General features: G+C 44.7%; 2 protein-coding genes across 2 annotated transcripts; both read left to right on the plus strand.

The window, feature by feature from the left end:
* The first annotated feature begins 4,425 nt into the window (after positions 1–4,425).
* LOC112103605 (olfactory receptor 1020-like) lies at positions 4,426–5,364 on the plus strand. The gene has a single exon (XM_024195482.2). It carries the CDS (start codon positions 4,426–4,428, stop codon positions 5,362–5,364), a length of 939 nt encoding a protein of 312 aa, XP_024051250.2.
* Positions 5,365–12,344: 6,980 nt separating this feature from the next.
* Positions 12,345–13,307, plus strand: LOC112103621 (olfactory receptor 6B1-like). The gene has a single exon (XM_024195492.2). It carries the CDS (start codon positions 12,345–12,347, stop codon positions 13,305–13,307), a length of 963 nt encoding a protein of 320 aa, XP_024051260.2.
* The last annotated feature ends 402 nt before the right edge of the window (positions 13,308–13,709 follow it).

Raw genomic sequence — 13,709 nt, forward strand, 5'->3', positions numbered from 1 at the left:
CCCAGGGCTCGCTTTTGAAGCTGGAGAAGGAAGGGAGGAGGAGATGACACTTCTTTACCCAGAAAGTATCCTTTAGATCCCCACATTTTTTATGCAGCTGCAACACTTATTAATTCTTAACAAGGAGAAGGGAGGGGAAAGGGCTAACACTTTATCTATTAAATGAAGGAATAGTGCATGCCTGTGCCTACTCCCTGCTACTATGGGGGGGAGGGATAACTCAGTGGTTTGAGCATTGGCCTGCTAAACCTAGGGTTGTACATTCAATCGTTGAGGGGGCCATTTAGGGATCTGGGGCAAAAATCTGTCTGGAGATTGGTCCTGCTTTGAGCAGGGGGATGGACTAGATGACCTCCTGAGGTCCCTTCCAACCCTGACATTCTATGATTCTATGCCAGCACACCAGCAGTTTTCCATGTCTTTACTTAACCCTTACATATCCCAACAAGTGGGAAGGTCCTCCCATGGATCAGTAACTGGTTAAAAGACAGGAAATAAAGGGTAGGAATCATAGAATCATAGAATATCAGGGTTGGAAGGGACCTCAGGATGACATCTAGTCCAATCCCCTGCTCAAAGTAGGACCAATCCCCAAATAAATCATCCCAGCCAGGGCTTTGTCAAGCCTGACCTTGGAAACCTCAAAGGAAGGAGATTCCACCATCTCCCTAAGTAACCCATTCCAGTGCTTCACCACCCTCCTAGTGAAAAAGCTTTCCTAATATCCAACCTAAACCTCCCCCATTGCAACTTCAGACCATTACTCTTTGTTCTGTCATCTGGTACAACTGAGAACAGTCTAGAGCCATCCTCTCTGAAACCCTCTTTCAGGTAGTTGAAAGCAGCTATCAAATCCCCACTCATCCTTCTCTTCTGCAGACTAAACAATCCCAGTTCTCTCAGCCTCTCCTCATAAATCATGTGTTTCTGCCCCCTAATCATTTTTGTTGCCCTCCGCTGGACTCTTTCCAATTTTTCCACATCCTTCTTGTAGTGTGGGGCCCAAAACTGGACACAGTACTCCAGATGAGACCTCACCAATGCCGAATAGAGGGGAATGATCACGTCCCTCGATCTGCTGGAAATGCTCCTACTTATACAACCCAAAAGGCCGTTAGCCTTCTTGGCAACAAGGGCACACTATTGACTCATATCCAGCTTCTGATCCACTGTAACCCCTAGATCCTTTTCTGCAGAACTGCTGCCTAGCCACTCGGTTCTTAGTCTGTAGCAGTGCATGGGTTTCTTCCATCCTAAGTGCAGGACTCTGCACTTGTCCTTGTTGAATCTCACCATCTTCATTGAAGCTTCATTCTCATCATCAATCATTATCATCTTTTGGCCCAATCCTCTAATTTCTCTAGGTCTCTCTACTCTCCAGCGTATTTACCACTTCTCCCCGTTTAGTGTCATCTGCAAACTTCCTGAGGGTGCAATCCACGCCATTCTTCAGATCATTAATGAAGATATTGAACAAAACCTGCCCCAGGACTGACTCTTGGGGCACTCCGCTTGATACCGGCTGCCAACTAGACATGGAGACATTGATCACTACACGTTGAGCCCGATGATGTAGCCAGCTTTCTATCCACCTTATAGTCCATTCATCCAGCCCATACTTCTTTAACTTGCCGGCAAGAATACTGTGGGAGACCATGTCAAAAGCTTTGCTAAAGTCAAGGAATAACACATCCACTGCTTTCCCCTCATCCACAGAGCCAGGTATCTCATCATAGAAGGCAATTAGGTTAGTCAGGCATGACTTGCCCTTGGTGAATCTATCCTGACTGTTCCTGATCACTTTCCTCTCCTCTAAGTGCTTCAAAATGGATTCCTTGAGGACCTGCTCCATGATTTTTCCAGGGACTGAGGTGAGGCTGACTGGCCTGTAGTTCCCCGGATCCTCCATCTTCCCTTTTTTTAAAGATGGGCACTACAAGAATAAATGGTTAGTGTTCATAATGGAGAGAGGTAAATAGTAATGTTCCTCAGGGGTCTGTACTGGGACCAGTACTGTCAAACATATTCATAAATAATCTGGGAAAAGGGGTAAACCGTGAGGTGTCAAAATTTGCAGACAAATCAAAATTACTCAAGATAGTTAAGTCCAAAGCAGACTGCAAAGAGTTACAAAAGGATATCACAAAACGGGGTGATTGGGCAACAAAATGGCAGATAAATGCAATGTTGATAAATGCAAAGTAATGCACTTTGAAAAACATAATCCTAACTATACATATAAAATAATGGGGTCTAACTTAGCTGTTACCACTCAAGAAAGAGATTTTTGAGTCATTGTTGATAGTTCTTTGAAAATATCCACTCAACATGCAGTGGCATTCAAAAAAGTGAACAGAATGTTGGGAATCAGTATGAAAGGAATAGATAATAAGATAGAAATTATCATATTGCCTCTATATAAATCCATGGTATGCCACATCTTGAATCCTGTGTGCAGATGTTGTCACCCCATCTCAAAAAAGATATATTGGAATTGGAAAAGGTTCAGAAAAGGGCAACAAAAATTATTAGAGGTATGGAACAGCTTCCATGTGAGGAGAGATTAATAAGACTGGGACTTTTCAGCTTGGAAAAGAGAAAACTAAGGGGGGATATTATAGAGGTCTATAAAATCATGACTAGTGTGGAGTAAGTGAATAAGGAAGTGTTATTTACTCCTTCACATAACACAAGAACTAGGGGTCACGAAATGAAATTAATAGATAGCAGGTTTAAAAGAAAAAAACAAAAGTATTCACACAATGCACAGTCAACGTGTGGAACTCTTTGCCAGGGGATGTTGTAAAGGCCAAAACTATAGCAGGGTTCAAAATAGAAGTAGATAAATTCATGGAGGATAGGTCCATCAGTGGCTATTATGGGAAGGGATTCAACAACATGCTCTGAGTGTCCATAGCCTGTTTGCAAGAGGCTGGGAATGGGCAAAAGGGGATGAATCACTTGGTGATTAGCTCTGAGCTCAACTGAGCCCAGGTCTGGGCACCTGCAGGGCACAGTGCTAGACTCATACTTCCATGCAGGCATTTTTCTAAAGGTTCATATCTTATGGTTAAGGTCATATTTTGTGTTCTGACCCATTGGACCGGAGCTAAAGAATCCTGTTTTATAGGCCAAAATCTCATTTATACTAAAATCTAGGACCAAAAATTTTTCTTCAACATTAATTTTTAATGGGATATTGGGGGTTTGATTTTTTTTTTCAAAAATGTGTCTGTTTTCAACGGAAAATTTAATTTTTTATCAAAATATTTTAAATGGGGATTTAAATAGGTACCTATTGGGAATTGTGGTTTCCTTCTTGTGTTTCTGTCTCCGCTGTGGCTGGGCTCCCCATAGGGTTGGCAAATTTCTAATTGCAAAAAATCAAACACTCTTGCCCCGCCCCCTGCCCCACCTCTTCCCCAAGGCCCTGTCCCTTCTCTGAGGCCCTGCCACCACTCACTCCAGCCCCCCTCCCTCCGTTGCTCGCTCTCCCCCACCCTCACTCACTTTCACTGATCTGAGGCAGGGAGTTGGGGCTCAGGACTAGGTGCACACTCCAGCTGGGGGTGTGGGCTCTGGAGTGGGGCCAAGAGATTTGGAGTGCAGGAGCGGGCTCAGGACTGGGGCACGGGTTTGAGGTGTGGCAAGGGGTGAGGGTTTCAGCTGGGGTGTGGGCTCCGAGGTGGAGCCAGAAATGAGGGGCTTGGGGTACAGGAGGGGGCTTCGGGCTGGGGCTGAGGGGTTTGGAGTGTGGGAGGGGGCTCAGGTCTGGGACGGGGGTTGAAGTGCGGGAAGGGTGTGGGGTGCAGGCTCTTAGGGGGGGTTCTGCGGGGGGGTGGGGGTTTGGGTGGGGGTGTAGGGTCTGGGAGGGAATTAACGAGTTTGAGGGGATTCCGACCTGGGGCAGGGGGCTCGGAGTGCGGACTCCAGCCAGGCGGCACATACCTCAGTGGCTCCCAGTCAGTGGCACAGTGGGGCTAAGACAGGCTCCCTGCCTGCTCCGGCTCTGTGCTGCTCTCAAAAGCAACCTGCATGTCCAGCCCCTAGGCGGAGGCAGGCCATGTGGCTCTGCATGGTGTGCACTGCCTGCACCTGCAGATGCTGCCCCTGAAGCTCCTATTGGCTGCGGTTCCCAGCCAATGAGAGCTGTGGAGCTATTGTTGGGGGTAGGGCAGCGCGCAGAGCTTCCTTGATTGCCTCTGCGCCTAGGGGCCACAGGGACATGCCAACTGCTTCCAGGGACCTTCTACAAGAATAATTGAATCTTTAGGCCCTGAAACGCTTTTGACAATCTGACCCTAAGCAGAGACTGTTAAAAGGGATGGAATAACAAGAAAAGAGTTGCAGATTTGGGGAAAGGAGATCTTTCTGGTTTGTTTAATCTTCCTTCCTTCCTTCCTTTCCAGAGAACACATGGCACACATGCCATGGACAAATCAAACATCCATCATCAAGTTCCTGCTCCTGGGATTTGGGAACCCGAAAGAAATTCAGATTCTGCTTTTTGTGGTGTTTCTAGTGATCTACATTGTGACCCTGGCTGGGAACCTTCTGATTGTTGCTCTAGTTGTGGCTGATCAGCAGCTTCACACCCCCATGTACTTCTTTCTGGGGAACTTGTCCTTCCTGGAGACCTGCTACACCTCAGTCACTGCCCCCAGATTGCTGGCTGGGTTCCTAGCAGAGGACAGGACAATCTCGTTCAGCGACTGTATCACACAATTATTTTTCTTCGGTGCTTTGGCATGCATAGAATGCTTCCTCCTTGCAGTCATGGCTTATGACCGTTACTTAGCCATATGCAACCCACTCAACTATAATGTTATAATGAACCTCAGGGTCTGCCTACAGCTGGTTTCTGCCTCCTGGGTAACTGGTTTCTCAGCTAATGCATTAGTAGTAGGGATGGTGCACCAGCTAAGTTTCTGCGGTCCCAATGAAATTAATAATTTCTTCTGTGATATGGAGGAGCTGCTCAAATTGTCCTGCACAAAAAGCCTCCTGGTAGAAATGATTGTTTTGGTCTCCTGCTCCCTGGTATCCCTGGCCCCTTTCCTCTTCATCGTTGTATCTTATATTCTTATCCTCTTGGCCATTCTGCGAATTGCCTCCTCTGCCGGGAGGCAGAAGGCCTTTTCCACCTGTGCATCTCACCTGCTGGTGGTGAGTCTGTATTATGGGACCATCATTATCATGTATGTGATGCCATCAGCAGAGTGGTCCCCAGCATTACATAAAGCTCCGTCTCTCATGTACACGGTCAACACCCCGATGTTCAACCCCATCATCTACAGTCTGAGGAACAAAGAGGTGAAGGGGGCATTCAGGAAAGTTGTGCTGCAGATTTTAGGCATGATTTAGGCTGTCATTTTCAGAACGACCTATGGAAGTTTGGCACCCAACTTCTATTGCAGATCAGTGCCTAATTTCTTTCGGCCACTTTGAATAACGTAGCCTAGATCTCAACAGAATTATGAAGATCACCTACAATTTTAACTGCACTTATTAATGGTTTCTTTGACTAGGCCCTTCTTCTTCTTCAGCAGCACTCAGAATTTCACAACACTGGGCCTGAAAAAATTCCTGTGAAGTTAGACGAAGGAAGTTTGAAAAGGGACTTTTATCTATGAGGCCCTTATTGTCCATCTGTGTTGGAAGTCTCTTGGCATGGTTTCAAAATGAAATGTGGACATTAAGCATTGGTGCCTTAGACGTTTCTAAGATCTTTGATTTCCCTCTCAGTCTTTCCTCCACACACACACAATAACAGCTCCTCCCCACTAGCTTTATCTGCACAGAGAAACTTCCAGAAAAACAGAATACTCAGAAAAAATGCATGACCAAAAATATACAAGGTTGTAGGGAGAGTAAAGCATGTGTGAAGACATGTTGGAACTGAGTCCCTCTTCTCAATCAGAAATATCATTGCACTGCATAGCCTCTTATATTGGAACTAATCCTTGACCAAATATAGAATCTGGTTGAGATTTTCAAAGATGCCTAAGGGAGTTAGGCACCTATATCCAACTATCATTTAGGTTCTTAGTTCCTTTCACTTCCGTTGGGAATCCCAGCCTTCCTGGTTGCCAGATACCAAAGCTATTGTGGCTTTGGAAGTACTGGCCATCACTTGGGTTCAAGAAAATCTGTTCTACAATGTGTAAGAAAGAGCAAACTTCAGAACATCTGAAATCAGGCAGAGCAGGACAGTGGTTTGTGCAAATGGACACACATGCACATTGGTATACACATCAATTAATGTAAACATTCTGGCATAGTCTCTGTAACCATTATTCATCACAATGCATTGTCTATGTCTTGTTCCCAGAAGTGAGCATGCCCATCAGTAAGTTCTATGAGGAAAGCTGTCCCACACTCACCTGAATTATACTGGTGTTCCGGGGGAAGAATAAGTCTATTCACTTCTTATTGCAAAACCTTGTGGGAGATTGTTATTTCCTGTCCAATTCAAAGTGTTTGATAATTACAATCAAATCCCAAAACTTTTAACTCAACCCATCACCATTATGGACAATTTTGTGTCTCCAAAACGTTGTTCTTAGCAATGCCCAGTGTGACTTGAGTTGTTTTTCCCAAATGTAATTACATTTGGTGAAACAGCCTAATGAATCTCTGGGGCGGGGGTATGATTCACATCATGATGAAGTCTAGTTTACCTTTCTGAGCGATGATGGTTCATTATAATTCCCAGCCCTTTACCGATACACGTCCTTTATTTCACAGACTAGCTGCCCATTACTCATCCTTGACACATACTGCCGTCTAGTGCTTGCATCACAGAATAAATTGCTCTTTCCCATTAGGTATCATCTGCTGACATCTAATTGCCAATATGCTCTGGCCAGGTGGTCACTTTGCAGTATAACAGCCCATTTATCAACCTTCCCTTTTGCTCCCCACTAAAACATTATGGGCTACATTGTCCAGTGGTGTAAAGTAAGGTTGCTCCACTGAAGATAATCGACTGGTTTGCCATCTGGCTTTAATTGATGTAGCTCCATTGGATCAGTGGGACAGACCCCAGCTGCTGGGATTCAGCCATAGCTTCACTGGAGTCAATGGCCCAGATCCACAGCTGTGGGAAATGGGTGTAGCCCCATTGACATTAACAGAGCTATATCAGCTTACTAGAACTGAGAATCTGGCGCAATAGCTGCTCCTTTCTTATCCCTTCTTTTCTGCAGCCACCTAGAAGCCTTTATATAGTAGGCCTGCCCTTTTGCAACCCCAGAGGTTCTGCTGACATCCTGTCTCCATTATGCAATGTAGCTGCTCCTTTCTCATTGCATATCAACCATTCAGTACAGTGTACGTGCAAAGTTCTCATCAGTGACCCTATTCAGACATGCTACAGCATTTACCCAGTATCATTGCTCTGTTCTCCTTCCTTCCTAGCCAGAGGCAGCAGGGTGTGGTGGATCGGGCACTGGAGATGTGGATTAGTGTCCTCGCTCTGCAGGTATCTGCTGTGTGGTCTGGGGAAATTACCTCATTTCTCTGTGCCTCGGTTTCTCTCCCCACTTTTTTTACCTTTGTCTGTTTAGAATGTAAGGCCACTGAGTCAGGATCATCTCATAGTGTGTGTTCAAGCCCTGGCGAGCACCATAAGGGTGTGATCACGGATAGGGCATGAAATCACAGCTGTTATATACATAAATATTACTTGTAATTGTCCCCTTTGGCCTATTGCTCTCCCAAACTTACTGGAAAAAATGGAAGGGGCTATATCTGGTGTTCTCCATCCTAAAGCTAGTGGGGTTGGATCACAAACAGGCACCCCTTAGGGTAAAAAGCTAATACTGTATTTCATCTCATGGCTATGGTTACAGATTGAGTTGGAATAGACTTGAATCTCTATTCTAGTTTGATTCTATTTGAATACTGCTTGGTGGAATAAACTTTTCTAGTTATTCCCGACAACTTCTGTGGCACCGTCTGAACACCACTGAGGTTCACTGCAAGTTGTGTCTTTCTTTGCAAATGTGTTTTTAGTAGCACAAAGTGAGATTTATAGGCAGAAACTCCAGGAAAACATAGCCCAATGTGTTAACTAATTTTACTTTATCATTGCAGGAATTTCCTTAAACTGGGGCTATTTTTTTAAGTCTCCTTCTAAAGGAAATTAATAAATGGGAGTGAAAGAAGAACAAAAATTCAGAACTAGTTAAATCTTGTCATTAGGATAGGGAAATATACTGGGAAATGGCCTGTTTTTAATCAAAATATTTAATGCAAATTGTTGGTTTTGTCTCAGATTTTCTTGTTTTCTCACTGAAAATGCTGTTTTTTTTATTTTTGGTTTGTTTCCCCCATTCTCTCCTCTCCCACCTCTTTTTCTTTTTTTCCATTTTGACACTTTCTGGGTACGGGGGTCATATTTATCTAATTGAAAACTAATTTTTTTGTTGCAGAAAATTCTGGAAAAAAAAACAAACGAAATGCAGAGCGGAATATATGTGAAACCTCCCTAAAATCAGAGATACGCAAAATAAACAAAACATTAATACAATTTGTATTCTTTTATTTTCATTTTAATCAACTGTGTAATCACAAGATTTGAAGATGACATATCTAGTATAACTTGATACAATTCACCTCAATTTTGTTGTATTTCTAAGGGCTTGTCTACCCTGGCACTTTACAGCACTGCAACTTTCTCACTTGTGGGTCTGAAAAAAACACACGCCTAGGCGCTGCAAGTTTCAACGCTGTAAAGTGCTGGTGTAGACAGTGCAGCAGTGCTGGTAGCTATTCCCCTCATGGCCTCTCAGAGTTGGTAAGACAACTCCCACCTGTTCATGCTCTCTGTATGTGTGTATATATATCTCCTCAATATATGTTCCACTCTATATGCATCCGAAGAAGTGGGCTGTAGCCCATGAAAGCTTATGCTCTAATAAATTTGTTAGTCTCTAAGGTGCCACAAGTACTCCTGTTCTTTTTGCGGATACAGACTAACACGGCTGCTACTCTGAAAACTGAGTAATGGGGTTGGTACCCACCTCTCACAAGTGCCCCCTCTGGTTGGATGTGTACTCAGTCTTTAAACCAGTCCCAGCCCTGCCATTGGGCTGTACTCCCAGGGCTTCCTCCCTGGAGGCAACGTTTTGCCCTCTTAATCTGTTTTGGCCCCAGTTTTCAGTTGGGCCTCCTGACAGTTCAGTCCCCTTCTGGGGGTTTACTGATGTCCAATTGTAGGCCCTTCCCCAGTGGCCTATGTGCAGGGGGACACACCTGGGCCTGCCCACTACTCCAGGCCCCAGACTTCACCGCTGCCTTACCCTTAGCCCAGGGATCTTCTAAGCTCAGTCCCAGTAGCCAGCCAGGAGCTCTTCCTTGCTCCCTTGGTCCCTACTAGCACTGAGCCATCTGTTGGGCTGCAGTTCCTTCAGCCAGCCACACCATCCATGCTCCTCCAGCTGCAGTGAGGAACTGCAGTGTCTCTGATTTTGTCACTCCTTTAAATAAGGCCCTCCTGGACCCTGATTGGCTACTTCCTCTGCAGCCACTCTAGCCTGTTTGAAGGACCTCTCCATTGCTCCTTATCTGGGACAAGTGTGGCAGGACCCTGAGGCCTCCAGCACGGGGCCTCTGGACCTAGTCCATCCCATCACACACTGTCATTCAGGTGCATGCCCTAAAGTCACTTTTGCTGTAAAGTCACTTTTGCTTTTGTCTGGACCAATTCATATTTAATTATTTATACACAGTAGAACAGCTTCAACAGGAGAGACTGAGAGACATCCACGTCAGAATATCAATTTTATATCTTTGCTTTTCTCTTGGAAAATGTTGATTTTTTAAAAATTCTACTCTGGGATCTGAATTAAAACATTTCAGTTTTTTTTAAATCAAATTGAAATGTTTTGGGTCAGGACAGTGCAACATTCATCTGCATTTCCCTGAGCTGCTGTGGCACTTCATGGACATTGTAGTTTGGTTGCCTCATGCCTCTATTTTCCCCTTAGGGCAGGGCTTTCTGGCCAGACTACATCTCCCATGATGCATTACAATCTCCCTCTTGCTGACCTGACACGATGCATGATGGGAATCCCCTGACCACAGTTCATCATTGTGTGAAAAGTTTCCATTTTGATTTTTTTCCTTATCCAGTATGAAAAAAAGTCCCACAGGATGTAAATTGCACTTTTCAATCAACCCTAATCCCCAGAAAGCATTTATATAACCCTCAAGCCTTCCCCCCTGAGGATAATAAGGGTAAGACACCACCCATCAATGTGAAGGACTCCCATAATGCCAAGTAGCACAACATGGAAAACATGGTCACCAGGGACATATCAGTCTGGGAGATGGACACCAGCCAGAATGGAGGGGTAAAGCACTGGATACTCTGTGGGGTTCAATTACTGCATGGATCCCTACATTGCAGGGGTATTTTTAAATACATTAAACATGGTGAGGAACTCAAATGTTGCTGTAATGGGGCCATAAGTACTTAGGGCATATAGATAGTTGTGCATTGCAAACTCAATTGACATACCTTAGGTACCGTTTGTGGGGATGTACTGTCCATCTCCCTTTGAAATTAGATCTTTCACTGCAGTACTAATTTCATTCTTCTTGTCCCATGTAAAAATAACTCTATTTTTTTTCCTTCTCAGTAATTAATATTCCCATCAGCAGAATTGTCAAGAGAGATTTCACCTTCTCCCAGAAAGGATAAATAATGAAACAGGAGAGATTATCACTTTTTGGTGCTGCTGGACTCAATGCGGAGTGCATCATACAAAGTAGGGCAGGTCAACCAGGGGACATGCAGATGACGTTACTTTCAGGAGTGACGCACAAGAAGAGAGATGGACAATGCTGTGTGGAGCCCATAACCCAGCCCCTGAAATGCTGAGTGAAGCAGTCACGTCAGAGAGTCCAGCTGGTAACAGAACTGCCTTAGAGGTAAAGCAGCTCCTTTGCAATCTTATTGTCATGATCAGAATTGGAGACAGGGAAGACCTGCCTGGTCACCTGGTCCATCATCTCTGCTCCAAGCAGGATTTTATCCCTCAGTGTGGGAACCTACTTCAAAGCAGTGTGGGGAGGTTTAGTGAGATAATGTTGGTGAAGTGCTTTGGTAATGACAACTGTGGGATTTTTAAGGAGCAGGGTATTAGTATTTGTTAATTATTAAGATGACTTTATTGTATTTGTCACAGCTTTCTCAAGTGTATCTTTAAATTATTTTAGAGGTGAGGCTTCTATCTCTTTCCTTGGGACATTGTCATTGTTAATAAATGCATCCTCTCCCATCTGAGTATCTCCACATGCAAGCATCTGTCTAGGATAGGATGTATCCTCCATTTCCTACCTCAATAAGTTTAAGATAAATATCTATTAAACAGATTTTTTTTTAACCCAGATATACCCTCTAATTCAGTTTTCTTCATTGTTTTCTCCATATTAAATACCAGTTGTCGACAGATGTCAGCCTCTCTGTCACACAGGGTGAACGTTTGATCAGTAAAAATATTTTCTGCTTTGGCAGTTGAGATAATAATGTAGGTTTTCACACTTCATTCCTTTTTGAATATTTGGATCACTGGGATGATTCTGTGATTGACTGAGAGTAATTAATAATTTGCCAGAGGTAATTTTATTTGATTTCTATGTCTTTCCCCTGAAATCCCAAATACTGTAACTGTCTGTCACTAATAAAGTAGAAAGGTGTTGACTAGACTAGAATAAAATCACATTGTTCTGATCGGGTATGTCAGAAAGTGGGATAGAAAATATATGAATGAAGAGTCATCTATCAATTTAACTACCTACATACTAGCCAAACAATACTTTCTCTCTCTCCATCTAATCTATCCATCTGTGGCACCAAGATTTTGATTAGTGATTTTGCTGCCTCATGTTTTATACTTTAAATATAAGGCACTTAAAATCATGATTCACTTTTCACTATCTATCAATATAACCATCATCACAGTGGTGTTTGGGCACCTCATCCAATCTCCTGTGGCATTTGTAAGGTTTTCAGAGATTGACATTCTGTTTAACCTGATGACAAAAAAAAAAAAATTGATGTATCTCCTCAGGCTGCATTTTCCATCCAGTTTTTCTTTCAATACCTCTCCAGGGAAGACATTTAAATGTTACGTTAAATGTATACTGAGATTTTCAAAAGAGCCCACTGGGGCAGGCAACCAAATCCAATTCAATTTGGGCACCTCCATCACTAAAGCCAGTTTAAAACCTGATATTGAATTAATTGTTCATAATCTGTGAAAATGTGATGATATTTGCTTTAGCTGTCTCCCAAAATACACCAATGCTTGTTTGATTTCCCCTAGATAAGTCACATGGCAGGCACAAAATGGAGAAATCAAACGTCTGTCACGGAATTCATCCTCCTGGGATTCGGGGATCTCCCTGAGCTGCAAATTCTTCTTTTCCTGCTGTTTCTAGTGATCTACATTGTGACCATGGCTGGAAACATCCTCATTGTTGCGCTAGTTGTGACTGATCAGCACCTTCACACCCCCATGTACTTCTTCCTGGGGAACTTGTCCTGCCTGGAGACCTGCTACACCTCCACCATCCTGCCCAAGATGCTGGCCAGTTTCCTGACTGGGGACAGAACCATTTCTGTTAGGGGCTGCATTGCACAATTTTATTTCTTTTGTTCTTTGGCAGCTACAGAATGTTACTTCCTAGCAGCGATGTCTTATGATCGGTATTTAGCAATATGTAAACCCCTGCATTATGCACCTGTTATGAACAGTAGGTTTATCCTCCAGCTAGCAGCTGGGTCTTGGATACTGGGGTCACTGGCTTGTAGCACAGTAATATATTTGATGTCACAGCTAATTTTCTGTGGTCCCAATGAAATTGACCATTTCTTTTGTGATTTCACCCCAATCATAAAACTCTCCTGCAGCAAAAACCACCTTGTCGTACTCCTGGATTCCATCCTGGCCTGTGTATTCACTCTGCCACCATTTCTGCTAACTGTGATATCATATATTTTTATCATCACCACCATCCTGAGAATCCCTTCAATCACCGGGAGGCAAAAGGCCTTTTCCACCTGCTCCTCCCACCTCATAATTGTTACAATTTTCTATTTGACCCTAATGATTGTTTATATGTTGCCAAAAACCAACCAGCTGCGGGCCTTTCACACAGTGCTCTCTGTTGGCTACACAGTCGTGACGCCCCTGGCCAACCCCCTCATCTACAGCCTGAGGAACAAAGAGGTGAAGGAGGCACTGAGGAAAGTGGTGAGTAAATTGGTGCCTTTCACACGCCATCGCACATATTGAGCTAATTGCATTTCACTGGCAGTGAAATGGAGATAATTTGACCTAATTTACTGAGGCAGAGTCCAGGTAGCCTGGAGCTAACGGGCTAACAAGCAGGGCCGGCTCCAGGCACCAGCCCACCAAGCATGTGCTTGGGGCGGCGCCTGGAGGGGGGCGGCACGGCGGGGCGCTCCGGCCCGAGAGCGGGGCCGGGACTGGGCTCAGGGCGCCAGGGAGAGCGGAGCCGCAGCGGGCTCGCCGCCCTCCCCCGGTGCTCTGGCCGGTCGGGGAGAGCGGAGAGCCCCGGCCTGGCTTGCCGCCCTCCCCCCGGCGCTCTGGCCGCTGGGGGCTCTCTGGCCGCAGGGGAGAGCGGAGAGCCCCGGCCGGGCTTGCCGCCCTCCTCCCGGCGCTCTGGCCGCCGGG

Source organism: Terrapene carolina, unplaced genomic scaffold (assembly GCF_002925995.2).
Source record: "Terrapene carolina triunguis isolate 2854851 unplaced genomic scaffold, T_m_triunguis-2.0 Scaffold48878, whole genome shotgun sequence".
Lineage (NCBI taxonomy): Eukaryota > Metazoa > Chordata > Testudines > Emydidae > Terrapene > Terrapene triunguis.